Genomic DNA, 27,693 nt, shown 5'->3' on the forward strand with positions numbered 1-27,693 from the left:
TGAGGACCTGGCTGTACAAGTCCTTGGATGGTTTTTTTCGCTAAGCACTGTTTTAGTGGGAATGCTCAATAACAATAAAATTTGGAAAACTCTGCAGATGATTAAATGCACGTGAAGGTGATCATTGGCAGCTGGTTCCACTTTTGCTTGGAGTTTGATGGTCTCTGTACCAATGTAAGCTGAGCAGTGCAACTAAAACACCACCCATAACTGATTGCAGTTATTGCTAATTCAAACACGATCCTGTTTTTCTTAACTGGATCTCTGTTACGGTGTATACATGTGTTAGAGATAAATCTGAATTACTGCTTATTTGAGCTCTCCCCACCCCCCACCCCAAGGGAGAGCCTCCATTATGTTCTAGCAGCCATGGCTGAAGCCTGACTTTACACCAGCACAGCATTAATGGAATTATACCGGTGTTGCTCTTTTGCTTTAGTGTAAAATGGATATGAACTCTGGTGCTGGAGAAGACTCTTGTGAGTCCCTTGGACTGCAAGGCGAACAAACCGGTCAGTCCTAGAGGAGATCAACCCTGACTGCTCTTTAGAAGGCCAGATCCTGAAGATGAAACTCAAATACTTTGGCCACCTCATGAGAAGGAAGGACTCCCTGGAGAAGAGCCTAATGCTGGGAGCGATCGAGGGCAAAAGAAGAAGGGGACGACAGAGAATGAGGTGGCTGGATGGAGTCACTGAAGCAGTAGGTGCAAACTTAAATGGACTCCGGGGAATGGTAGAGGACAGGAAGGCCTGGAGGATCATTGTCCATGGGGTCGCGATGGGTCGGACACGACTTCGCACATAACAACAACAAGAAAATGGATATGAGCAGGCAACACGGTTTTTTCTTTTCTCCTTCACCTTTAAAGAATTTGCTCAGTATCATACGTAAAAGAGATTCCCGGTGGATTCAAGTGCTTACTAATTACTTTACAATATTCTAGTTATTCCTCCTAAAAGTTTTACACTACTTGTTAGTTCTTCCTGGAGCTCGATTCAGGCATAGAAGGAAGTGCAGGTCCCACCCAACTAGATGCTAGATAGGCAGCAGTCATGAACCGGGAAGGCTAATCTTCTAGCGAGCCTCAGAGTCCACTTCTGGTAGGAGGCCAAGGTCCTTTTGGCCTGCCAAGCTGTCATTTTCTAACATCTCCCCTTGAACACGATGAGCAGCTGTGGGGCTGTTCTGCAATTCCCAGGGCATGCGCTGGAACTGTCCTGTGGCTGTCCTAGTTAAATGGGAAAGTCACAGAACAGTGAAGATGTGTGATGCGTGAACGCAACTCATCCCTGCAGCTGGCGCTTCAAGTGTCCCACAGAAATGTTTTCACAGATGGGAAAGTCTTTGAAATAAACAGATAATTCTCCCAAGTTGAAGATTTCTTTTTAACTCTCTTTCCATTTATTCATTCAAGGGTCTCCTTAACTGGCAGCAGCCTACTTCCAGGATGCTGTGGTGTTGTTTGTTGCAATAAATCTACTTTTTATTCCTTTACCCACCATTGTTTGCAAATGTCTGTAATTTTCTAAAGGAAATAAAATGCAAGGTGATACAGTTTTGGGGGGGGGTGTTCCGAAAGTAATGGCTTCTTTTTAAATAGCCAGGCCAAATAAAGAGACCCTTGGAAGAGCATTTAGTCTTTGGTTTCCAACATTGGGGAAATAAACCTTGCTTGTATACATTCAGTGGCTGAATTTCCTAAGCTTGTGTTAGGAGGAGAGAGAGGAAGGAGATTCATCAGCAAGGTACAAGTTCAGATTATTTGGTGGTGTTTGGCAGTTCTTGTGTTTTTAGGTGTATGTGGGAACATTAGGGTACCCTTTATCCAGGTTGGCCTTTTAACAGAAACTTTTCATTTTTAGCTGGTAGCACCTGGAGACAGGAATAAACATTTGGAAGTATGCCAGTTATATTTTGTAATCAACAGTGTGTGACTTGGCTGTGAGAATCTATACTGCATTGACACCAAGGAGACATTGTTTTCTGGAAGTATTGTCTCAACATTGCTTGAGCAGGATGTCTTAATTTTTGTTATTCAGTTGCACTGAAAATACTCCCTTGATGAAGAGAATACAAAAAGAACTTTTGGGGGAACATTATCTGTGTTTATCTGAGATACATGCTCTTGGAACATGTCTACAGGACTGCCTGTGCTTCTGCTTCAGAGCTGTTGTTTGTGTACAGAGGTGAGTTCAACACTGGACAGCTGCAGAAGGCCCTGAGGGGTCAGCTGTTGACCTCTGACGTGTCACCACACTTCACTCTTCTCTGCAAGTAGTAGCTGTGCTGGGCCATCCTGCTTTCCTTGGTGCATGCACTTACCTACTGTGTCAATGACTGATAGCTCCCTTTCTCCCTTGCATTGTATTGCCTTTGCTTCCTAGAATCACTTATGGCGCTTCCCTGAAATGAAAACGGAGTTGGCATCCAATGATTTAAAGGCAAATTTCTGTTCATGGTATAGAATAAGAACAGTCAAATGTGCAAATTAGTTTTCGTACTGGAATCTTATATGCACCCCAGAGAACCATGGTACCCAGGCTTGGAAAGGAGAAGCAACAATTAGCCAAGGTAAACCATCATGCCCTGTTACTTTGTGGTGGTGTTATCCATCTTGCTGAAGATGAAGAAGAATGATTTAAAAGCCTTTCTATTCTTGAAGGCAGCTTACCTACAGCCATTAAAATAATAGGAGCCCAACATTATTATTATAAATCATAAAATCAAAGAGGAATATACAGTCAAGCAAATTCTAGAAGAAGCTAAAAGTATAGCAAAATAAAGAATATCAGCAGCCCTAATAGAATATAGAATTCTTTACTTAGCAGCTAAAGATACATCCCACGTTAGCCTGTTGAAACCACAACAGCACAAAAGTCTAGAGGCATCTTAAAGATGAACCAGGTCTAATGTGGCTAAAACTCCAGGCAATCTACAATCTGTTGCATGTTTTCCCTGTCTTTCATCCTAGATGCCAGTGTATCTTTCATGGTTCTGCATATACTGGGGAGGGCTTGTGACTCAGTAGCAGAACATTTGCTTAGCATGCAGAAGATCCATGGCCCAACCTTTACTGTTAGTTAAAATGATTATGTGGTATATGATACAAAAGACCTTTGCCTGATATTCTGGAGAGTTGTTGCCAGAGTAGACAGTACAGATCTTGACAGACTAGTGGTCTGATTGAGTAGAAGATGGCTCCATTTTACCTTCAGAGTAACCCCATGATGTAAGTTTGACCGAATTATGTGAATGGGCTAAGGTCAGTCAGTAAAGTTTTTGCTGATGGGGATTTGAACCCTGGTCTTCTCAGTCTTTTTTTTTTTTTGGACACTGACCTCTATAGCAGAGATGTGCCAGACCCTCTTTGCATCCCAAAGCTCAAGCGAACACCTCTTAATTTCTAAAGGTCGGAATACAAAGGGTATGGTGACATGGGTGAATGGGCAGACCAGTGTGAGAGAAGGCAGTCTTTCAGCTGACCTGTCTCTAAGTGTTTAGGCATGGTACCTATCAAGCCTTCTCAGTGGTTCTCCTCCCTGTGCTAGGGCTGTCTTATTGAAGCCAAATATCAGTATGTTTGACAACTTCACTCAATTCTAGCCTACTGCAGCTGCACTAGCCTGCAGAGAAACATTGAATCCACTTTGGCTATGACACTCAATTTTACTGTAAAACATATTCACGTTGACATGGCATCAGTTTTCAGAAGCATTACATGCATAAAAGAATTCCTCTCTTAACAGTCAGCCTCTTCTTTCTTTTTCTCTCTCCCTCTCTCCCCCCTTCGCTTACATATGAGATCTAGCTCATATGTGGGAAATCCTTCAGCGATGTCCTGTAAGTGCTTCTTTCTGCACATACTATTGACTTCAACACTCTCCTAGCTTACTGCATGGAATCTTGTGTATCACTGTCATGCTGGGGAGGGGCTCTGTCTTAATTCACCATCAGTTAATATTCTGGAACTGACATATTTTCTGTGAACTCGAACGAAACAATTCCCACTCTCCTGAGAAATGCTGGTGTGAATATTCATCATTTTAAAACCATGGTTCTCCCTTTTTTTGATGTAGTACAGGGGTAGTCAAACTGCGGCCCTCCAGATGTCCATGGACTACAATTCCCAGGAGCCCCCTGCCAGCGAACGCTGGCAGGGGGCTCCTGGGAATTGTAGTCCATGGATTTTTGGAGGGCCGCAGTTTGACTACCCCTGATGTAGTAGGTAGAGTAAGGGATATCAGCTCAGCCTTAAAATTTGTTAGGTAGATTTGGGCAACTTCCTGTCCATCTCCACCTAACCTCCTCCAAGGTGACTATGTATCTTTCCAGTGTCATTTTAAGATAGGAAGAGCAGAGATAAAGAGGGCCGTTTTACCCAAGGAGTGGTTGTGACCTTTGCCCTGACTTAGAGGGCCCAGGCTAGCCCTATCTCATCTCATCTTTGAAACTAACCAGGGTTGGCTAATATTTGGATGGGAGACCTCCAAGGAATACCAGGGTAGTGACACAGAGGCAGGCAAGGGCAAACCACTTCTGAACATCTTTTACTTTGAAAACCTTGCAGGATCACCATAAGTCAGCTGTGACTTGATGGCTGCAAGAAGAACAAAGATACCTTGGCAGGATTAATTGTCAGAGTAGATTTTTCTCCCATCCTTCCTTCAAAAGAGTTCTGTGTAATATACGTTGTTCTCCCTTTCATAACAGCACCCCTGTGAGGTAGTTTAGGATGACAGTGTGGCTGGCTCAAGGATACCCAGTGAGAAAAAAAATCCCAAACTGAAGGTGTGATGTGTTGCGAATTGAAAATAAGTAAATGGAAAGATCGTACTTAGTACGAATTTCTGTGTTAGTATGTGTCAGTGGCCAATCACCCTTGTTTTTATTTGCAAACAGAATGATATTGCAGTCAGAAATGATAAGGTGCTATCCGCATAGAAGTGTTGAGACCATAAAATGCGGCTACTTGCTTGGATCATGTACCAGTCAATTTCTGATGTATGTGTGTCTTCTGGATGGCAGCAGCATATTGGCCAGTGTGGAATACCTTATCTTAACACATTTGAACTACAGGTATCATTGGAGAAGAAGCAGTTTCAGTTTCTCTTGTGCCAATTTGTCTCCATTGTACACTGATGAACCTGTAGCTTACGCTGATGAAAGAATGCAATAGTGCTAGCACTTTATTTAAATTCCCCAGTCTGCTTTCTACATCTGCTTCATTGCAGGTATGACCATGCAGTTAATTGCAGAGATATGCCCTCGCAAAAATCTGGCGCGTACTTTGTGTATATGTGTGTGAATGTGTATATAAAAATAATTTTGCTGTCTGTAGTATGGAGCATATTTGTCCTTCCCTTTCTTGTGTTTTGACTCCAGTCTGTATCTCGTTCTCTAACCATTTGGAGTGGATGGGGGGGGGGGAGAAGGGGGAGGAGAAGAGGAAGAATGAACCTCCCTTTATCTTTATTTATTTATTAATAAAAGACAAAATGCCTTGGGGAAACAAAAGGTCTTAATAGCTAGTGCTTGGTATCCTTGACAACAGTCCCCAAAGAATATTACATTAGGGGCACCGGAGAACTTTTAAAAAAATAAGTAATGGAATTCCATCTCCGTGATGCTTTTAGTAGTCACTTCGGCCACGGTGCAGCGAGGTCATAAGCTGAGCTCGGTGAAGGGAGCCAGAACATGAAATGATGCTGAGAGAACGTCTGGGAGATGAGAGGTACAGAATTACAAGCGAAAGTGCAGGCCTGCTGAGGCAATTACAGCTTAATGGGGTCATTTGGAAGGCAATTGCCAGGGGTTAATGTAGTATGGAGAGATGAGGTGAGATTGAAGTGAAATTTGGGGCTGGGAATGTGTTAAGATGAAAGATCAGAGTGCAGCGGATTCTGCAAAGCACAGTGAAAGGGTTTATAGCATGCAAAAGATTTTGGGGGGTAGGGAAGGGTAGTGTAAAATTTAAAATCTAGTAAGTCAGATGCTGTTAAATAAGTAAATTTTTAAAAAGGAAAAGCGGGTTTCCTATTTTGCAGATTCCCCTTTAAAACATGCATGTTAATTTACAAAGACTTGATTGGATGTCAGAGTTCCACTGCGTCTGCTGTGGTCAGATAGACAATTTGTACAGCCCACTGAGTGCTGCCTTGCATTTTCCAGCACCGCCCCTCTGGAAATGAATGGAGCTTGCGCAGAAGCAACACTTAGTGGATTGCAGTAAATACATTAATGGTCTTCCCGTTGTTCTCACTCTGTGTTGTGTCTCAATTATCCGCGCATGCGTCCTCTGTCTCATGTGCTTTTCTAGTTATTTTGTAAGAATCCACTGTTTTGGAACTAAAAAGTGAGACACAGACCCACATACACATATTTTGATGTATTATCAGTGGATTCATCACATTATCTTTTCAGGCATTAAAATAATAACTTGCAAGGTGTCAAAATATTACGAGCATGTAAGCTAGCATTCTCACAGAGTGTGGGTATTTCGGTGCGCTTAAATATTACAGGAGTTTTAAATTAAAAACGTCAAACCATGAAGGCATAATGGAAGTAATCATTTAAATACACACGCAGCTTTAAGCTGTGTGCAGCATGTTTAGTTGGGAATGCAAAGCTTTTTCCTCAATGCGAACAAGTGAAGTTCATAAGAATTCAAAGGACAAAAGAGATCATTATGCCTTGTTACCTCGGCTAGTTCATTACCTTAATTGCCGAGCGTAATCCAGGCTTGGAAGAAAACTCCAGGGCTTTAAGGAGATCAACACCAGCACCTTATGGCACAGAAAATGGAAACCCTTTCCTGTTACCACTGCTACTCCAGGAGCACTAAACCTTGATCAAAGGCTGAACTTTTCTTAAGGTCGGCCATGTGAAAATCCCCCTAGAGCTGTACTAGGCGCTGAACCGTAATGAAGTGTAGTAGGTTGAGCACCGCTTCTGTTGAGTGTGTGACCGTCCTGGATCACTGGCTGGCGAGACCACATTATCATCCTCTCAGGTGAAATTTTAACATAGTTATGTTTAGCGAGGGATAATGGCCTCTCTTCAGCTCTCTGTAGATAGCACCGGCTGAACCGAAATCCCCAGCATGCCATGCTGCAGCCAGCAGAACAGATTAGGGGAGCCAGAGGCTGCTTTTTCAGGTGATGTGTTCAGATCTCCTTATTGACACCTGCAGTAGCAGGCCTTGCCTATGACATTTTATTTTGCTTGTTGAACTGTTGCTAGGGCTTTGGGATCTCTGTGAGGTCTTGTAAGCAGGTACCATTTCTGAAATTGTTCCCTAACACAGACCCTTCTAGAATGATGGCTAGGGAGCAGGTGTCCTGCCCATCCCTTGGCTAGAACACCTGCTCCCTTTGTTCCATGGGATGGGGAGCTACCCTCTTTCCTGCTCTGTTTTCTCTTAACTTCTGCAAAAACAGAAACAGCTCTAATCTGTGCAGTAATTATCTCAGCAGGATATTTCTCTACATTTTTACACTGGTGCTCTGTTTTACTACATGTTGGCATTTTTTTGCCTTAGTGTGGACCAAATTCTATGCCTTAGATGAGATGAGCACACAGGACCGTAGAATGTGTTCTCCCTTTTATCTTGGACTACCATATCCAAAATCTTATCTAGACCAGCTAGATGACTTGAGAGTTCCTAAATATAGAAGAGTCTTTATGTTGGGCTCGCTTAAATTCTATTCCAACAGTAGAACTGCATGGACATTATGGAAGGGTTTGATTGGCTGAAAGATGTTGTATAGAATCAGAATCATAGAATCATAGAGTTGGAAGGGGCCATACAGGCCATCTAGTCCAACCCCCTGCTCAACGCAGGATCAGCCCTAAGCATCCTAAAGCATCCAAGAAAAGTGTGTATCCAACCTTTGCTTGAAGACTGCGAGTGAGGGGGAGCTCACCACCTCCTTAGGCAGCCTATTCCTACTCCTTAGGCAGCTCACCAGCTCCTTAGGCAGCTGTGATTCAGAATGCCTAGACTCCTTGCTTTATTGAACTTTCTGAAATTTTACAAATTCAGAGAACTCTTTCTCTCTCCCTCGTTAAAGGATATGGTTTGGCTCCCATCCCACCAAAATTGCAAAATTTTTATTTCATGTAATTAGGTTTAACGGATAACCATACTTGGTTAGGATTAGGCAAGGCTGTATCTGCCCTTGTATATGAGAGAAAATCTGGGGACTGTGTTATTGTTGAATTTGTATTGGTATGTATATTGGCATTTAGTATTGTTATTGTGTTTGTTTTGTCCAAGATCAGTTATTGTATTATGGTTATGCCTGTACTACTAATTGTGTTTGTATCTGGTAATTATTTTATTCTTGACTGTTAATGCTCTAAGCTTTAGTCAGAAGAGCATAAACAAATCAATACGTATGGGCAAAGTTGCTTGTCTTACCTTGGTAGATTGCATCTTCAGTTTACCCTGGCTTTCCTCCAGAAAGTACACAGTAGTGTATGTGGGATACTCTGGCAGTCTTCCATCTTAGACTGGCCAAGCCTAGACCTACTTAGGGATAGTGCCTTAGACCTTTCCTCATAAATACTAGAACTTATTCAGTAGAGTTTGCAAAGGTTGAAATAGATTAATGGTAACCACATTTTGGTGAGTTGTGTTTCTAAGTCATTAATTTTTTCAAGGCTTTTTTTCAAGCATTGTGCTGAGTTATTCTGTTTTTTAACCCAGTTCCTAGCCATTACAGTTGCATATTTTTTTTGGGGGGGGATCTTTAAAAATACAGTAAAATGAAACCGTATGACCTTTAAAAGCATGGTTGACTTGCATTCATTTTACAACCATCAAAGCAACTCTTTACTGTTGTAAGGTAGAGAAAAAAATCAATGATGCAATCTTTTTCCTTTTGCCTCGTGCAATCCGTAATTGAAATGGAAAATCAAATGAACGGCTAACAGATAATTGTTTTATCAATATTCCCTGCCTGCCCTACAAGGGTCAGCCTGGAATGATCATGAGGCACGGATATGATGAGGACAAAATGTGAAATTGAACAGCAAGGAGGTAATAAATCAGTCTTGACAAGAAAGAGTGACCAGCATGTAGCCTGTGAAGGCAGCTTTGGGGACACTTCTTGTCTCAGGTGTCTGTGCTGATTTGAAAATGTGAGAATATAATATTTGAAGCTCTACCCCTGGGTAAACAACAGCAGACTATTTTGAGGCAAAGGCAGCATCAAACAGGGAACCTATATTTGAAAATGCTGAGGATAGAGGGCATGGGGTGGGGGTAAGGAGGGAAAGAGCAGCATGGAAATAATAGATTATTCTGAAATTGTAATAGCTGAACATTCCTTATAGCCCCTTGATAAAAGCCAGACACACCACCGTGCACTCGGAGCAAGGCCATAAGAAAGTTTGCTTTCTTATAAGAATTCACATCCAACATCCAATTTGGATGCCCCCTCCCCAATGTAATTTGTTTTGTTTGGGTTTTGTTGCTCAGTTTCCTATATAGGTGGACAGAATTCTTGCAAGATTAAACTCTCTGCTCCTTCATAGCACTCTACCCAAAGTGTCAGGTGTTTTTTTTTTCCCAGTCATGGTTAACGTTCCAGCAAAAGTCTAGATATACTTGGTATGCTGTTTTGGAACCTCTAGGAATGCTCATCTGGTAGACTGCAGCGCTGGGTCTGCCAGAAAAGGTAAGGGAAATTCTACAGGGAATTCTCAAAAATGATAACATCATAGAGCCTTACTAGGTCTTGTTTATCCGGCACAGATGATCCATCAAAAAAGTGTGTCATGGTGAATACTGGGGACAGTTTTGGCTCTTCTGATCCTTTTTTTAAAAAGCACCAGAAATCCATTTAACTAGAACTTTGGAACAAAGTTTGAGTCCATTGACTCCTTTAAGAGCGGCAAAGTTTTATTCTAGGTATATGCTTTCATGTCCATGGACACTTCTTCACATACCTAGGACCTCCTCAGACCCTCAATCTTAGATTTTGATGTGTTTTTGTAGACCAGTTGGTGGAATTTGAAAGGCCAGCATATAACTGGTTAAATGATTTTGCAACAGAAACCTTTGTCTCATATTATACAGAGTGTTCCTAAAGGGCTGTCAGTTGTGTAATGCTTTAATACATTATGTTGCAGAAAAGAAATTCAAAAATGGAATATGGGGCATCTATTTTTGTCCCAGGTGAAAAGGGGTAAATGGAATCTACTGTGCAGGAGAACGGAATGGAGAAATACACACATTCTGGTTGTGGGGGTGGGGGGAGGGTGTCAGCATTTTTTAAATACATTGTAATCATTTTAGTTTTGGGTTAATGGGAGATGGGGAAAAATTAATATGCATGTTCAGGAAGGATTGGCATTTCCATAGTCAACTGAATTGCTACAGGGAATGAGAATCTGAGGGCTTGATGTGGTATAAAATTTTTTACATATTTTTTGTAAAGCAGGTAAGTATTTTTGAAGATATCCCTGATGCAAGTTTTCACTTAAATCTGGATATTTGGGTTGAATCTCATTTGATGAGATTAAGGCACAGCTGAAATTGCATCCCAGGAGGATTGGTATGCATTTGATTGACCTATTCATTTTTTTAGGTACTTGTCCAAAAATGGCAAATTAACACTGACCTATAGTTTGGCAAGTTAATTGAGAAAGTTGTGCTAGAGCACGTTCAGGTCACCTGAATGAGACTTCTTCCTTTCTCTCTAGTTTCCAACTTGGATATGGGACACAGAAATAAATTTAGTAGGACTGGTTAATTATTTGAAGCTACAAATGGACAAGGGGAATGTTCTGTTATTGTTGGGTCTGTCCAGTGCAGTTAAGGTGGTGGACCATGCCACTTAGTTGAACAGTTTTAGGGTAATTTTGGCATAGTTATCTCACAGCGCAAATAACCAACCAACCAAAAATCAAATGTAAATACATTCTAATAGGTTCTAAACTGAGTGCGATCAAGATTGAACAAGATCTTAGAATTATAGTGGAAACATTGTTTGCCCAACTCACAATTCTGTAGCTCTGACGGTTCTTTTAAAGCCCTTCTTTCCTGTCCTTCATCAAAAGCAAATCCTTTTTTCCCTCCAAACCATGTTTGCGAATGAATGGGTAAGGAGAGGAAAAGGAACGGGGGGGGGGGGGGGGAAATAAGAAAAAGAAAAAACCTAAAATGGCGGTGGCGTCCTCTTTGCCCCTTTTCCCCGAGCGGTTTAAGACCCGGGGGCTAGCTCCCGTGGGTCCATCAAGGTCTCTACTCCCCTCTGGGAATTCCAGAGAGTCTTAGAGAAGACTTTTGGGTGAAGTTGCAGTTTTCACCCACATCTAACCAACAAAAAAAAAAAAGGTCTGGTCCCTTCGCACAGGACAGGAGTTCACAGCCGTGAACCGGTCAGAGCGCCATGTTCCATCGAACTCCCAAAACATTCTCAGTGTGTAGCAGCAGTGAAAACGTGAACTCCATGGGATTATTAGAAAAGGAATTGAGAATAAAACAGCCAATCCTGGAATCCTGTGTACCAATCTCGTTGTCATATCTCAGAAAGGACATTGCAGAGCTGGAAAAGTATCGGTAAAGGTAAAGGTATCTCTTGTGCAAGCACCGAGTCATGTCTGACCCTTGGGGTGACGCCCTCTAGCATTTTCAATACGGGCTGGTTTGCCAGTGCCTTCCCCAGTCATTACTGTTTACCCCCCAGCAAGCTGGGTACTCATTTTACTGACCTCGGAAGGATGGAAGGCTGAGTCAACCTTGAGCCAGCTGCTGGGATTGAACTCCCAGCCTTATGGGCAGAGCTTTCAGACTGCATGACTGCTGCCTTACCACTCTGCGCCACAAGAGGCTCTGGAAAAAGTATAGAAGGCCTCTAACAGGTTCAGTGGGCTGGAGCCTTTCCTGGGAGGAAAGATTGCAGAACTGGGAATAGTTTAACTTAGATGACTAAAGAGACAAAAACATGATGGGGATTTATAAAATTATGCATAGTGTAGAGAAAGTGGATAAAAGGAACTTCTTCTCTCTCTTCCATTAATACTTGAACCCAGGGCACCCAATATATTTGTGCAGTAGGTTCAGGACTGAAAAAAAGAAATACTTCTGTTGTCTATGAGTAATTTAATTGTGAAACTGACTGCCATTGGAGGAAGTAATAGCCACGAGCATTGATAACATTCAAAATGAGTTAGCCATTGATGGACCTATCCCTGTGAATCTGTCTACTAGCCATAGTGAGTGAAAGAAACAGACTGTAAACTTCTGAAACCCAGTGGTAAAAGGCAAGACCAGGAGAGGGCTCTGACCACTGTGTGAAATGGGAACTGGACTAGATAGCCCACTAATTTGATCCAGCAGGGCTGTTCTCCTCCAGTGGGGGAATCTGGTTAGGTTATGCTTCCTCTCGCTCCAGGCCGGGCTATGCAGATTTTGCATTACTCTCCTGGTGCAGAATGAGTCCAGTTTTGATAGCCCTGCAGTTCCAGCAGGATGCTTGTGCCTAGTTTTGATTCTTTTGAATAATAACAAAACAAAACTGCAGTCAACAAACAAGATGCAGATATGGAGCTAGACTATATGATGATTGGAAGGGCAACTTCACTCTGACCCAGCAGAATTTGTGTAGCTCTGCTACAGCAAGAGGGGTCGTGACCTAACCAGCTTGGATGACTTTGACTCACTGAAGAGAAGAAATCCTCAGGTAAGTCCAATGTTTCATTCTTATATTCTTACAGAAAAAACTTTCTGTGAGAAAGTTGAGCTGATGCCTTGGGAATTGTCCTGTGGACTCCTGCAAAGCTCAGTATACTCACCCGTGTCCTCATAATAACATCACTGAATGGGATTATCCAGAATTCTGGAGTTGGATGCTGTTGATACCTAGCTATACATCTTATTCTAAATATCTATATGTAATAGTCTCTATCCCTAATTGGGAGCTAAAGCCTGTGCTCAAGTGAATGAAGGTTAACAAGGTAAGGTTGAATCCAGAGCAGACTAAAAAGATACTGTTGAAGAAGGCTGATGCCTTGAAAGAAACTGATCTCTTTAGGCTAATTGGAAGGTGGGTTAGCCTTGCCTTAGCTTTCTCTTGTTTACTTTGATTCAGATGGCCTTGTCACTTTGATCTGTATTCCTGTAATCTCTGGAACAGTATACTGTAACATGCACCTATGTGAGGCTACCCTTGAAAATAACCCCAAAGTTGCTTCTTGTACTGAATGAGGAAGCTGACCTTCTTTCCAGTGAAGGTGATATGCCCATTTTATACCACTGTTGGCACAGTTGTGCTGAACTCAAAGTGCTGGTTTTAGCCTATAGAGCCCTTTATGATCTGGGAGCCCAGTATTTGAAGGACTGCCTCTCTTAATATATGTCCTCAGACCAGAAGACTGGTTTAATTTTTATGATGCTGAATCTGGTTGTTTTAGGGGTTGGTTTTTTTTTGGACAATTAGGGTGTTGGGATTTTGTTAAGTAGCTGTGAGGTTGTTTAGGCTGTGGAAGATATAAGTTAGTGAAGCTATTTTTGTGTAATTTAGGTTTTATTTATTCGATTTTTGTTCATTGCTTTTAGTTGTGTATTTGTTGTGGACAACAATACTTAAAACTGAAACTTTCTTGCAGAGATAAATTGGTGGGATGTTGTTGCAGGTGTTGAGAGGTATGCACCCCAGAGGAGGGGGCTGTGGTTCATTATTAGGAGATCCTCTCTGTATCAGGTGCAGTCCCCAGCACCTCCAACTAGAAAGATCAGGTAGCAGGTGATGTTAAAGACTTGAGAACTGCTGCCCATCAGAGTAGTTCTTCCTAAGATCATACTTGAGGTTGTTCTGGTATGCTGGGAGTGGCTGTTAGTACTTGGCAATGAGTAGACGTATTATAAAACAGCTACATATATTCAGAAGTAGAATCCCAAATGTACCTCTGTTAAAAGATCTAATCTACCCAACACGGATAACATTTCATGTATTTGACAGCACAGGCTCTAGACCATGAAGGCTTCTGCCACAATAAAGCTGTTCTTAAGGTGCCACAAGATTCTTTCATGGATATAGACCCAGAAACCCTGGCTTCAGATCTCTTTGAGAATGTTACCTCTGGAGGATATTTAGTATGCATTCATTTTTCCAAATGTCCTTTGGTGTAATAGCTTTTACCACTGCTTTATGGATTGCACCACTCTTGGGCGCTACTCTAGATGCCACTTGTGAGAAAATGGTATATAAAATGGTTAAACGTACAGCCTATTTTAACGTCCCCCCTCTGAAGTGCACATAGGGCAGAAAGACAAATGGAGGGGTTGGCCATCACGATAGTGCTTAGTTGTAGTCTCCTTCTGGGAGCCAGTTTGGTGTAGTGGTTAGGAGTACGGACTTCTAATCTGGCATGCCAGGTTCGATTCTGCGCTCCCCCACATGCAACCAGCTGGGTGACCTTGGGCTCATCACGGCACTGATAAAACTGCTCTGACCGAGCAGTGATATCAGGGCTCTCTCAGCCTCACCCACCTCACAGGGTGTCTGTTGTGGGGAGAGGAAAGGGAAGGCGACTGTCAGCCGCTTTGAGCCTCCTTCGGGTAGGGAAAAGCGGCATATAAGAACCAACTCTTCTTCTTCTTCTTCTTCTTCTTCTTCTTCTTCTTCTTCTTCTTCTTCTTCTTCTTCTTCTTCTTCTTCTTCTTCTTCTTCTTCTTCTTCTTCTTCTTGCCACTTTTCCTCAGCAGGGACACTCAGGAAACAAATGTGGAGTTATTCCTTGTATTCTCGATACCTGTGGACCAAAGATGAAGTTGCCTTTGTTTGCAGAAGTCTAAAGACTGTTTTGCATTATTATTTTATTTATTTAGATTTTTATATCGCCCTTCCATAGGGCTCTGGGCGGTTTACATGAAACGTCGTAGAACAGTTACATACAACATATAGCAGTATAACAGAATACAGTCATGACATAGCATGCCAACTAGAACAGCATTTTAACAGAACAATAACATCGACAATTCCTGGATAGGTTCGATTTTTCAGTCGGGGGGTGGGGGGTGGACCTGTAGATGGTAAGTCGGTCAGCCTCAAGCAAATGCCTGGCGGAGGAGCTCCCTTTTGCAGGCCCTGCAGAATTGTGGAAGTTCCGGCAAGGCCCTGATCTCTTCAGGGAGCTCATTCCACCAGGTGGGGGCCAGGACTGAGAAGGGTCTGGTTTTGTTGAGGTCGGACATGCTTCTTTAGGGCCAGGGATCAGTAGCCAGTTGGAGTTGGCAGAGCGTAAAACTCTTTTGGGGGTATAGGCAGGGTGGCGGTCTCTCAGATACACTGGGCCCAGACCTTAAAGGCCCAGACCTTTATGGCCTTAAAGGTGATTACCAAAATGGTTTCATTCAGAGCACAGATTTCTACACAGTGTTTTTGATTAACTTGAAACTTAAAATCTTGGATCTGTACTATGGTTGATCATATTAGTAGAACCACCCTGATTCCAGTTTCTGCTTGCTTCCCAGATTGATCTTGTAGATTCCTCAAATGTCTGTTGTAATCTTTCTGAGCTCGAGATAAAAAGTATGTTTCCTTTATTTCAGCAGTAGATAGAGCTCATGGGCAGGGAGTATAAAGCTAAGCTGGTGCGGCTTCTTTCCATCCCCAGTGTGTCACTTTTTGCAATCACTGTCCTTCCTGTCCTTGAGACTGGCACAGTTTAAATACAAGCCTCTCCAATTTTATCTGCTGTTTAAAAATAGTTCAGGAGGGCTGCTGAAGGACATGATGCATCCCCCCCTTGCAGGTGCTGTACTTTTTTTTTTCTTTTTTGCTGAAGGCACTGCATTGCCTTTCATTGCACAGGGTGGCTGAAGACGACTCTCCTGTATGGAAGGCGCATTTTGTGTGCGTATGTGTGCATATTTTGTTACATCCTTCCTCTGTTCTCCAGAAGATGGTCTTTCCTATCTCTCCCCCCTCTTCCCTTCCTCCCTGGGGCAGGAAGCCCATACCAGCTGTGTGATCCTTACGCTCAGTAACTGCTTCCATAAAAATATTTGCTGAGCATATGGTGCATATAGGCATTCCAAATAAACAGCATAAATCCAGGTGTATGGGAGTGCCGTGGTTACAGTCCATCATGCCATTAATGTTCTTTTCAGAAATGCCCGGAGTACGTATTTGCACCATGGCGCCTAATGGCTCCAGAGAAGCTGTTTGAACTGTCAGGCTATTAATCTGCCTTTTTAATGGTCCTGTTCTGTTGAATGTTTCAATTTTTTAAAATATATATATTTTAAGTATTGGATTTGCCATGCAGAGCCTGGGTATAAACTCATTGGGTGCATTTGTGAAATACTCTCTCTCTCTTTCTTTTTTTTAATGGCATTATATAAATTCACAGCTGTAAAAAGAAAGAAAAAAGTGAGGTGTGCCTCCCCTTTCCTGTTTCTCCCAAATGCCCCAGTTTATGGTTCCTGGCTCTGAAGGGGATACCAGGCTCAGCAAGCCATTGAGATGGTGTTTTAAAAATCTCTAAATATATTCTGATGAGAGGGCACAGCTGCTACTTCGCAGCAATTTGGGGATGGCTTCTGTCAGCTGTTCTGTAGTTTTCATTGGGAAAAGAATTGTTTTCTTGGGTGTGTTCTTCCTCTTGCTTCCTAAGAAAAAAGCAAAGCACTGAAAATAGTTGACAAGGAACTGATTTGTCGTTAAGGGTGTTTTTGTTGTTGTTGTTTGTTTGTTTTTTTTAAATCTGGGGCATTTTGTGTGTATGCCCTTTTTATTCATTTTATTTATTTGTTCATTTATTTATTTACTAGATTTAAAGCCCATTTTATTTCAGAATAAAATGGGCGCTAGCCTCCTTCCCTGGGGACGGCGTCAGTCCAGGGGAAGGGGCCAATGGGCACCCTTCCTCATCCCAGACAGGGCCCGCCCTCAGGGCCCTTACTCTATTATTTGATCCACTCCGCAGGAGCGGTTAAAGATAGGTATATACCTCCCTCCCCTGAGGTTCAGGGCATTTTACATAGAACAATTCAAGGAACTTAGTTTTTCCATAACAGATAGATAACCACAACAGTGATAATATTAACATTAATAATAAGTGTAACAAAGTTAACTATAACAATGCAAACAGGTCCAGGATCAGAACTCATGAGTGGGTTTCTGGGAGGAAGGGAGCAGGGGTCCTGTAGATTTTCCTCGTTTAGCTTGGCCTCAACCAAATGTCTGGCGGTAAAGCTCCCTTTTTCAGGCCCTGCGGAACTGTTTTAGGTCCGACAGGTGCCTGATCTCCTCCAGGAGCTCATTCCACCAGGTAGGGGCCAGGACAGATAAGACTCTGGTCCTGGTTGAGGCCAGGGATTATTAGCCGGTTGGTGGTGACCGAGCAGTGATATCAGCGCTCTCTCAGCCTCACCCACCCCACAGGGTGTCTGTTGTGGGGAGAGGAAAGGGAAGGCGAATGTAAGCCGCTTTGAGACTCCTTCAGGTAGAGAAAAAGCGGCATATAGGAATCAGCTCTTCTTCTAAGCAGTGATGACTATTCCTACTTCCACATTTAAGATCAGATGGCGAATAAAGGCATCCCTGAGAGACTAAATAGCTACTAAACCCAAAGTTCCCTTGTTTCATTCATGCCTTTCAAAGGCCAGGTATGCAAACTTCCCTTGCTGTTTGGGCGAGTCCAGGAGTATGTTGGGGAAGCCTGGCACAAAGGAGAGGGGTGGCTGTAGTGATCTTGGATGCCAAAGCTGCAAAGAAAGGTGAATTTAGGGTATGCCTGCTTGCGAGGCGGCAGATTTTTTTCTATTCCAAGTTATACCTAGCACGTTATCAACTGTCTTCTCTCTTTTGGTTCCTGGTGGTAAGTAGAAAGCAGAGGTGGAGGTAAGCCCTCATTCCACTGAATAGCCAGAAAGGACTGGAGAGAGCAAAGAGTTTCCTCATCTTGATTCCTCAAAGGTGAGCTATCCTCGGTTCTGAAGACATGGTTTTGTGGGTTTAAGTCCTGTTTTTGGTTGGTAAGTAGAAGGAGCTGGCTGCTTCTGTCTTGTTTTCCAGACTGACTGACTTGAGGATTTGAATAATTCTTTGCTAGATCTGCCTTTTGCTAAAAACAGGAAATTGGGTAGGTAAGGTGCTGATTTCCTGGACAGTGGGGACATGGAAGCTTGCTGTACATCTCTTTCCCTCTCACAGGGGGTGACTTTCAGTGATTAGGTTGTATTGTCTTCAGTATCACTCTATGTATTTCACAGCTGAATCATAGCACCAAAAACAGGCTTAAGTTGCCAAGCCCTTGCTCAAATGAATTCCTGGTCTAATCCTGTAGAGTTCTTTGTCATATTTACTGTCTCATATATTTGCTGGCTAATTGATGTGCGTGTTAAAAAATAAAGCAGAATGTAACTGTTATAAGTATGATTTGTGGCAGAAAAACTTGCTGTGTAACTTCATGAGAGGGCTTTTAATCGAAGAGCTGGTTCTCCTTTTACTTTGAAGTGGCCACTGTTCCTCAGGCATCAAGTTGGGGAAACTTGCAACCCCACGTGTTGCATCTTATCATTATGATATGCTTGTGATAGGCAAACCATTTTCTCACTGTGCAGCGACTGCTGAACCTGTACTGAATATTTAGCACACATTCTGAAGTTAACCTGTCCCATCCCCGCCCCCCCCCCCAATTTAAATTATCACCATTGGCATACATAGTACTTGATTGAGTAGCACGTGACAGATTCCTGCCTCCAAGGTACTTACAGTATAAATCTAGAGAGGCAAAGAATGAACGTGAGTTAATATGCTACTTAGTTAGACTTGATTTCTGTTGAGGGTTGGATTTTTATTCAAGAAGTGGGTTTTCAGCTAGGGCTGAAGTGCACGAAAGAGGCTGGTGCCACTTAGTGAGTGTTCTGGAAGGATTCTGTGCCCCAGGGGCAGCAAAGGGAAATGGGTGGGTTGGTAAATAAAAGTTAAAGGTAAAGGTATCCCCTGTGCAAGCACCGAGTCATGTCTGACCCTTGGGGTGACGCTCTCCAGCGTTTTCATGGCAGACTCAATATGGGGTGGTTTGCCAGTGCCTTCCCCAGTCATTACCGTTTACCCCCCAGCAAGCTGGGTACTCATTTTACCAACCTCAGAAGGATGGAAGGCTGAATCAACCTTGAACCGGCTGCTGGGATTGAACTCCCAACCTCATGGACAGACAGCTTCAGACAGCATTTCTGCTGCTTACCACTCTGCGCCACAAGAGGCTCTAAAAGTAACCCCCCCCATTTCCCTGTAATAGAATTTTGAGAAGGCACTGTGATTTCTTGTCATCTAATCATGCATACTTGTGTTTTTCAAGCACATTTTTGTGCTACCAAAAGGTGATTCTCACTTCCCCGTCTGTCTAGTGAAGCAGTTTAGTTGAAGCTGAGATACTACTTACTTGGGGAACACTGGCTAGAAAGAGATTCTGTCTCAATTCATACTGGTCTCTTTGTTGGGTTGAGAAATGTAGTTAAGGCCAGTGAATCCCTGTCTGTTGACAAGGGTAAGTAGAGGATTTGGTGTCTCATCTGCATAGCTAAGAACTAACAATGAACACTGTGTGTATTGCCAGGAGTACTTTCCCCTTGGCATGCTAACTTTTCTCCACTCTTAAGACTTTTATGATGTGATTTCTTTTTATAGGGAAACTTTATGATAAAAGATTAAAAGGATTTTAGCCCTTTTCTTGGTTTCCAACTTTTACAATATGTTCAAGAAAGCAGGGTAACTCTGAACAAAGCTGCTGCCTTTCTAATTTTTGGCCTTCTGCCTCACTTTTTAGTTGTAGCTGCTGCTACTTTAATGTAGCTGAGTCTTACCTGTGCTGTACTCTGGGGTGAGCCTCTTGTGGTGCAGAGTGGTAAGTGGCAGAAATGCTGTCTGAAGCTGTCTGTCCATGAGGTTGGGAGTTTGATCCCAGCAGCCGGCTCAAGGTTGACTCAGCCTTTACCTTACTCTGGGGTGATGTCACTGTCCAGCACTAATAGCAACCCTCAGAGATAGTGGATGTATTTATTTAAACATTTTAATAAGCCTTTGTCATGTTTCACCTGAGTTGCTTCCATATGGTCCTCCTCAGCAGTTTCTCACCCAGAAATTGAGCTGGCCTACACAGTCTCAGCTTGGGGGGTGGGGTGGGGGAGAAGGCTCCTTTGGATTATTCCTCATAAATACCATTCAGTAGAATTGTGTGCAGTGGTTTGGCTAAGTCCATCCAATCAGTTTCCTAACTGAGTGGAAATTTGAATCTGAGATTCTTGCATTCAAACATGATGCTTTATAGCCCACTGGCAATTTAACCAGACCTAGGATCCACTCTTAATTCCAGCCTGTAATGTGGGACTTAACTTTGACTTATAAGTTTGTGCTTTCTCTTAATTGAAGAAAGAGGGGGAAATGGGGGGACACTGCTTCTTATATGATCTACCTTGAATTGGAGCATAACCCAGTTGTGAGTCCCAGGTCATCACTTTTTACACTTTAATTTGCTACATCTGTCTTTGAAACAGTGACTGAGGGTGCATGGTGCATGGGTATTGCATTTTTTCCTGGTCTCCTTTTATCCCACCTCCAAGTCATCCAGAAAATTTTGTCATACTTCTCTCTTAATTCTTGTGATGCTTTTAGCCATTTGAATATGTCTGTGAACAGCTCTGTGTTTTAGACTTAAATGCATTTGGACTACAATTTTGTTTGAAACATAATGTCACTTAAATTAATAATCAGATCTTAGACGTACACAGTGTTATTTTCCAAGAGGCTTCTCTCTTCTCTTGCCTGTCCCCCCCCCCGCCTCATTCAATATGCTGCATTAACTTTATAAGGCTTGTAAACACTACTGATTAAAAAAAAGAATAAAGAAAACAAACTGTTGCACCAAAATCAACATTCTAAATCATGCTAAAGTCTCTTCCCATTTTGCTCATCCTCTTCCTTGCAGGGCATTGACAAAAATATGAAATTGATTTGGTTGAAGGGTGTTAAAGAGCCGACAGCCAAATGTCACAAACAATGAATGGCTGCAGTGTTGAAAAAATCAATAGGGAGGTTAAAGCTGGTCTTGAGAAAGACTTGGCAGACTGCTCTGTTCCAGGAAGATATCTGTCTTCTGGCCTTGGTTGCATGATCAAAAGGAAAACTTGATAGGTTTAATGAAGGAAGATACTGTAAAAACTGACAACAGAAATATAGACGCCGTGGTAAACTGCAGTGCACATCAGCAAGTGCAGCTCTTAGATACATTTTTCAGTCTGAAAAAAATATTTATAGGTAAAGACATCAAGGGGGAGGGGAGATTAACACATGCTCTTCCTTGCCCCCCACCTACAGCCTGCAGTCGGCCAACAGATTTGCGTGGCGTAAACAAAGGTTTGTGCAGTATGTTTGAAAATCAAGGCATATGTATAGGGCAAAATAATTGAGTATGTTAATATTTAGTATGTTAATATTTTTCAAATTGTAACATTGCAAGTGTGCAAATTTAAGTGGTGATAAGAACAGTAAGAAGGAGCATTTGAAGGAATATAATTTATGGGCAGTCAATGATACAAGACACAGTTTTGACATAATTATGTATCGTAGTTCTGCTGGAAAAGTGGAAGACTGGATCCAGCTACTTTTTGTGGTACAAAGTTTTCAGGGCTTCTCTTTTCTTCCTTTCTTTTTTTAAAATGAGACTAAAGCAAAGTATCCCACATTTCAGTATACATAGAGTAGTCTTTGTATTATTTTTTACTGATACACAACACTGTCTCTCACTTTAAAAATAAATTACTTCATATTTACTCAAGGAGCACTGTCTAGTCTAGACTTCAAGTCTGAATATTAGGCAGTGCTCTTCAAAGTGCAATGTTAAACACGCTCAAACACACCCGTGTATCTCACAACACTGTGTAGATTTCCTTGTCATCTGTCAGATCGGGGGGAAATCTTCCCCTCTACCCCCTCTTTCTTTCCCCTCCTCCTAGAAAAATGAACTCATTAGTTTAAAACTCCCTAATGCCACATTCAGCTCAAACAGCGAAGATGATAACCTGTTTAGAAAAAAGGGAGGGAGGGGGAGAGAAGAGAGAGAAGTCATCTGGCAGGTTTTTCCCTGCAAGTGGACGCCGTAATAAAAATGCCCCCTACTTTGTCGGGATGGTATTTGTAGGGCTTCTGCCATATGTTACTTTCCTTTTTAGCTGGGATTATGCCATCATTATTGCTGATAAAAGCTGTTTACTGCCTTGGCAAAGGAGCGATGCTTGGAGCAGTTTTGGAAACTGCTATTCAGTTTACAGCAAAGTGCATTTTGTGCCAGATGCTGGGATCCTTTCGTTATCTTTTCCCCGTTATTGGCTTTACCCATTGTCTGGCAGTATCTCCTTTCAGTTTAACAATAGCTCGTGTTGTTTTTTGTTTAAAGATGCTTTCACGTTCGGCAGGTTAATTCTGGACTTATTATATCTCCAAAATGCTTTTTAGATTCTATATATATATATATAAGCAATTGAGGTATAAGGGAGCTGTAGTTTCCAGGAGAGCAGCTTATTTAATGATGGTCACTGAGTACTTTCCAGGAAGCCTTTGCTCTTTAGGCATTCTGCCAGGGTTTACCATATGGTTGCTGGCATGCTGTGAGTTGTGGAATCCACTACCATCGGATTCCTGAGGATCTCTTGTTTCATTTGAATAATAACAAACCAGGTTTCTGGTTCTCATGCTAGAGTTATGGTGCTGCAGACTTGGTCAAATTTGAGCAGGCAACCCACTGGTTTAAGTGTCACCTCTGTGTATTCTATGACCTCAGGGAAACCATTGTTCACTCACCACCCCCACAATATGGGATTTATAGGGCTTGTGAGGCTTAATGCAACAATCTATGCAAAGTGCTCTGTTGTGGGGTTTTCCAGAGATAAGAGAGAATGATTTTGTTCTTCATAGATCCTTTCCCATTCCTACAAATTTCACTCCTCACCCTTTGATCCCGCTATTTATTTATTTGTTTATAATTATAATGTATGTACTGCCTATCCCAGTGAAGTGGTCTCAGGACATTTTACAACAGGGGTCAAAACATCCTATAGTATTAAAACAGTTGTTGTTATGTGCGAAGTCGTGTCCGACCCATCGCGACCCCATGGACAATTTATTAAAACAGTAAAACACTATAAAAACACAATAAAACGTGTCATCTACTGGCCATCCCAATCCAGAGGTCCATGTGCTCTCTGGCACTTGTGCCTGCAGCCTAACCTTGCTATTAAAAATATGCGAACAAAGTAATGCAGATTGAATTTGTTAAACAGGTTGTCCATATTTGTGTTTACATTGGACACCGTACTTCTGAATGTAGTTTTTCTGTCTGGAACATGGGTTTACTTTTCATTGCACCTTTAGAGAGAAGGCCACATTTTAAACCACGTAATAAATTGTTGGTCATTGGGTGAATGCGTAGAAGAGTAGCTGGAGAAAGCTTACACAAGTGGGGTGTAGAGTCAAAAAATGGTTGTCAGTCACTCAATAGGTGTCATTCTCTCCCTGCAAGGTCAAGGACTTTCAGGAAACAGGAGAAAGATATATTTACTTATTCAAATATTTTATTCCTCTTTTCTCCCATGCTGCAGATTCAATGGGGATTAAAATAAAATACACACCGATAAAAAATTTACCATAAATATGAAACTCAGAGCCCCCCCTCCCCCATACAAAACCTTTAAAAAGCTGATGAGCCATGAGGATGCCCTAGGCTGGTGCTGGTCCACCCAGAGGCTATAAGCCACAGACTAAAAGCCAAGAGCCAGTTGTCCTTTGCCTTGTGCCTCAGGCCCAAGTAACCTGCAGAAAAGGAGGGCCAAATGCTCAGTCTGGATCTTATTCAGGTGGCTCAGATGATCCCCAGTTCCATTCCTTTGCAAAGTTGAATTACACATTCAAAGAGCAGTCCAAAGAGCCAAGATAATGAGACAGAACTATAAATCCCAAAGCAGGCTGAGCTAAACTTGCAAAAGGTAGTCCAAAAATGGGAACATGTGAAAGTGAATGGATTCTTCTCCACCCAGTCCAGCTGCTTTTTCTTAGTTTTTCCAATATAATCCCAAATAAATCACCATGTAAAATGGTCATGATATTGGCAGGCACAGTAGGAATCAGAAGCAATCTGGGTGGTGTGGTTTAGAAAGGAGAAAATCTGTTAAATCTCCGCCGTCCTAAATTCTAGGAAGGAAGTGCAGTCCTTGCATGTTTTCTCATAAGTAAATCCTATTTCATTCAGTGGACCTTACTCCCAGTGTTAGAATTCTGGCCTAAGCGTTTGCAAATCCTCCTCACTTTCCAAGCAGATGTCTTTAGCTCCCTTTTATGACTTAAGCCCCCTCCCCCAAGTAATTAAACCACCTTTTGTTAATAAAATGACAAGTGAAATACATTTGCACTGCCAATTAATTTTGTAATATTCTTCATTTTCTTTTCCTTGAGATGAAAGGGTGAGCTAGATGTCCTTAAGAGGTATTCTGCTTTATAAGCTGTTTTGGCTCCCATCTGACTTAATGCTATCTCCAGAGCACATGATGCAGAGCTGGTGCCTGTGCACCTTGTGACCGAGGAAGGCTTAGGAGCCTGTGTTTTGTTTGGGGTTCTTTGAGTGCCACAGCGTAATCCTTCCAGGAAATGTTCTGGGACTCGGCATTTGAAAAGACCAGAGAGGAGGGGAGTTACGTGTGTCGGCTTCCTCTGGCGCCCGACGCTGCTGTTCTCGGTTAGAGGCTCTGATGACCTTGTTTCAGCTGTTTAGAGAGATGCATCAGGAACCAAATGAGGGCAGTAAAGTATAAAAGAAGGCCTTGCAAATGAAAGTTGTGTGTGGGGTTTTTGTGTGTGTGTGTGTGTGTTTCTTTGTGTATTACCTTGTATTTCCCCCCCCCTCCCCCGTATCCTGGGAAATCAGTCTGATCAATAGTTCCCATTTCGGTACAACTGCAGCAAGCATTACAACTGTATAAAATTTACAACATTGTCTGCTGTAAATTTTAATTGGAAAAGCCTTATAGCTTTACTCTCTCTATCTTTTGCGGGTTTAAATCTATTTGATTTAGGGTGGGGAGGGGGGAATCAAACAAATTTACAGCATATAATATTGTGTCATACACTTTTTATTGACAGTGTAATATAAATAGGACAAAAACAACAGTCCTGCTGGAAGAGGAAGGGCCATAAAAATATGTGGGAAGAAAGATGGGGAGGGAAGGAAGGGGGGAGGGAGGGGGGACGGTGGCGTGTGCCGGTGGCGGCGGCAAGAACCAGCACATTTGCGTGTTGGAAGCAGTGTCATCTGTTGTGAGGGGCCACTTGGCAGAGCCATTAGCGATGGCGGAAGGTTGGATTAATAATGTGGTTTTGGCTAAAGCTGCAGATAGCCAGCAAGGAGTGCAGCCTGAGTCTTCCAGGGATGCGCTTGTAAAGCGAGAAGCTATTACGCCTCGGAGCAGAGCCGTAGAAAACGTCGCTTCTCAACCTAGTTTTATTTCTGTCACAGGTCAGGTTCGGAATGCCGTCCCTGACTCCAGTCTGGGCATCGGCACAAGTCCTCTAGCGTGAGCCCAATTAATAATTTGCATAATTAACATGCATATTAGAAAAAGGGACTGGCCCTGCATCTGTATTTGTAGCGGTTAGGGGGTAATGAGGGCTAGGCGAGAGGCGCCTCAGGCTGGCTTGAGCAGACGCGTGGCAGTAGTAATTTTTGCTTGGATTGACAACTGCTAGACAAGCAGTCCCCAGCATAAAAACTAAACCCCGTTTGGCAGAATTAATCGTTGACAAACTGCTCTTAAAGCTGTAACATTGTTTCTGTCAGTTGTTCGGTTTTGATGTCACTGTTAGACATAATAAATCAATAGTGTCAGAATTTGGTAATGTTTATAGCTAGCAAGGTTTATTATTTCTTATGACTGTCATGTACCAATACTGGTTATCGTGGCTGTCTCTAAATTATCGAAGGCAGAGAGTGTTGCTTTGAATACACTCCTGTAGATCTGCGACCTGGTTAGCCCCCCTTGCCATCTATAGAGCTTGCTTTGGGTTTGCATCCGTTTCTTCAGGGAAGCTTTTAAAAAATAAACTTGTCGAAACAATCTCTGGGAAGACCTTTACCGGCTGCATTGTTTTGCTAAGGAAGCAGTTGCTTCACAGTCATTTTTGAGCTTGTGGGTTTATTTTAAAGCAGAGTTGGTGTGTGTGTGTGTGTTTTAAAGCCTGGTTTTGTTAATTTATAGAGCACACAACAAACCCAGTAGTGGCTGGGCATTTGCGAACTGTAATAGATTTGCAGATTTCTTTAAGGTAGAAACAGTGCTTAGTTCAGTTCCTACAAAGTGGTGGTCTTCACTCAAAGACCTTGTGAGCCCCTACTGGGTTGGACTATGCACATTTTTTAATGTTATAGTAAGCGTGAAAATGGACCCTATGATCCTTGCGTTTGATAGTCCGGAATGGGGGGGGGGAACTCTCAGTGGGGTAAAAATTACTTTCCAGAAATACTTGCTGTGTGAGTACTCCTCTCCTTATTTAATTAATGTATTACATTTATATATCTGGAAAACAGCATTAAAAACCCTGTGAAATAGGTGAGGCTGAGAGAGCTCTAGGAGAACTGTGATTGGCCCAGCATCATCCAGTTGGGTGCATGTGGGGAATCAAACCCGGCTTTTCAGATTAGAGGCCACCACTCTTAACCACTACACCAAGCTGGCCATATTAGTCCCTGTTGGTAGGTCCAGAATGGCATTTCTTAGGATGATGCTGCAGACATAACTCCTTTTTCTTCCTAAGACCAGGATATCTTCAATGAACCAAGCAGGTTGGAATTGCCAATTGCTGCTGCTTCTGGGGTTTGTCACATGGGTGATTCTATCCAGTCAGTGTTTGTGAAGTGAATATAACACTTTAGAATTACCTGCAATGAATGATTAAGGAAACATTTTCTGGGGTAGTGTTTGGAACTTTTTGGCTCACCCCAAATGGATGCAACGAAGAGCATTTCGAAGTCAGCTCTACTTCATTTTTATGTATTATTAATAAATAATAATACAAATAAATAATAAAATCAGTTTCTTAGAAGATGACGACTGAGAAAGCAAAGGCCGAAAGAGCATATAGTAGCCAAGAAATGTAGTTCTATATAGTAACAAATTAAAAAAAAACGTTTCCTATGTTGAGGACTGAAGTTTGGGTTCTGTGTCTTGGAGATAAAAATTTGCTGTCCTGTTGAATGCTGGTTTTATTTCTTGGTATGATGATATGATGATGCTGTAGGCAAATACTTCTGCATGCTGATCTCTCATCAGCCTAGGAGTATATTATGTTAACAGTTGCGAGTTCCTGCATTGTACAGGGGGTTGGACTAGATCAGGGGTAGTCAACCTGTGGTCCTCCAGATGTCCATGGACTACAATTCCCATGAGCCCCTGCCAGCGTAGTCCATGGACATCTGGAGGACCACAGGTTGACTACCCCTGGCCTAGATGACCCTGGAGGTCCCTTCCAACTCTATGATTCTAAACATGGACACATGGAAGTTGCCTTATACTGAATCAAACCATTGGTCCATCAAGTTCAGTGCTGTCTGCTTAGACTGGCAGCAGCTCTCCAGAGTCTCAAGCTGGGATCTTTCTCATCGCCTACCACCTGATACTTATAGCTGGGGATA

General features: G+C 42.4%; 1 protein-coding gene across 4 annotated transcripts in view; it reads left to right on the forward strand.

The window, feature by feature from the left end:
- PBX3 (PBX homeobox 3) overlaps positions 1–27,693 on the forward strand; it is a 213,124-nt gene that overhangs the window by 69,734 nt on the left and 115,697 nt on the right. The window contains exon 1 of one of the 4 annotated variants that reach the window (XM_077305404.1): positions 5,713–5,734. The exons of 2 other annotated variants lie outside the window; for them this stretch is intronic. In XM_077305404.1, coding sequence (XP_077161519.1) covers positions 5,728–5,734 — 7 coding nt within the window. In that variant the 5' untranslated portion in view covers positions 5,713–5,727. Of the gene's footprint in view, positions 1–5,712; positions 5,735–24,641; positions 24,745–27,693 lie in introns of those variants that run through there. One more of the 4 variants, XM_077305401.1, reaches the window with a different exon arrangement.

This window comes from Paroedura picta, chromosome 12 (genome assembly GCF_049243985.1).
Source record: "Paroedura picta isolate Pp20150507F chromosome 12, Ppicta_v3.0, whole genome shotgun sequence".
NCBI lineage: Eukaryota > Metazoa > Chordata > Lepidosauria > Squamata > Gekkonidae > Paroedura > Paroedura picta.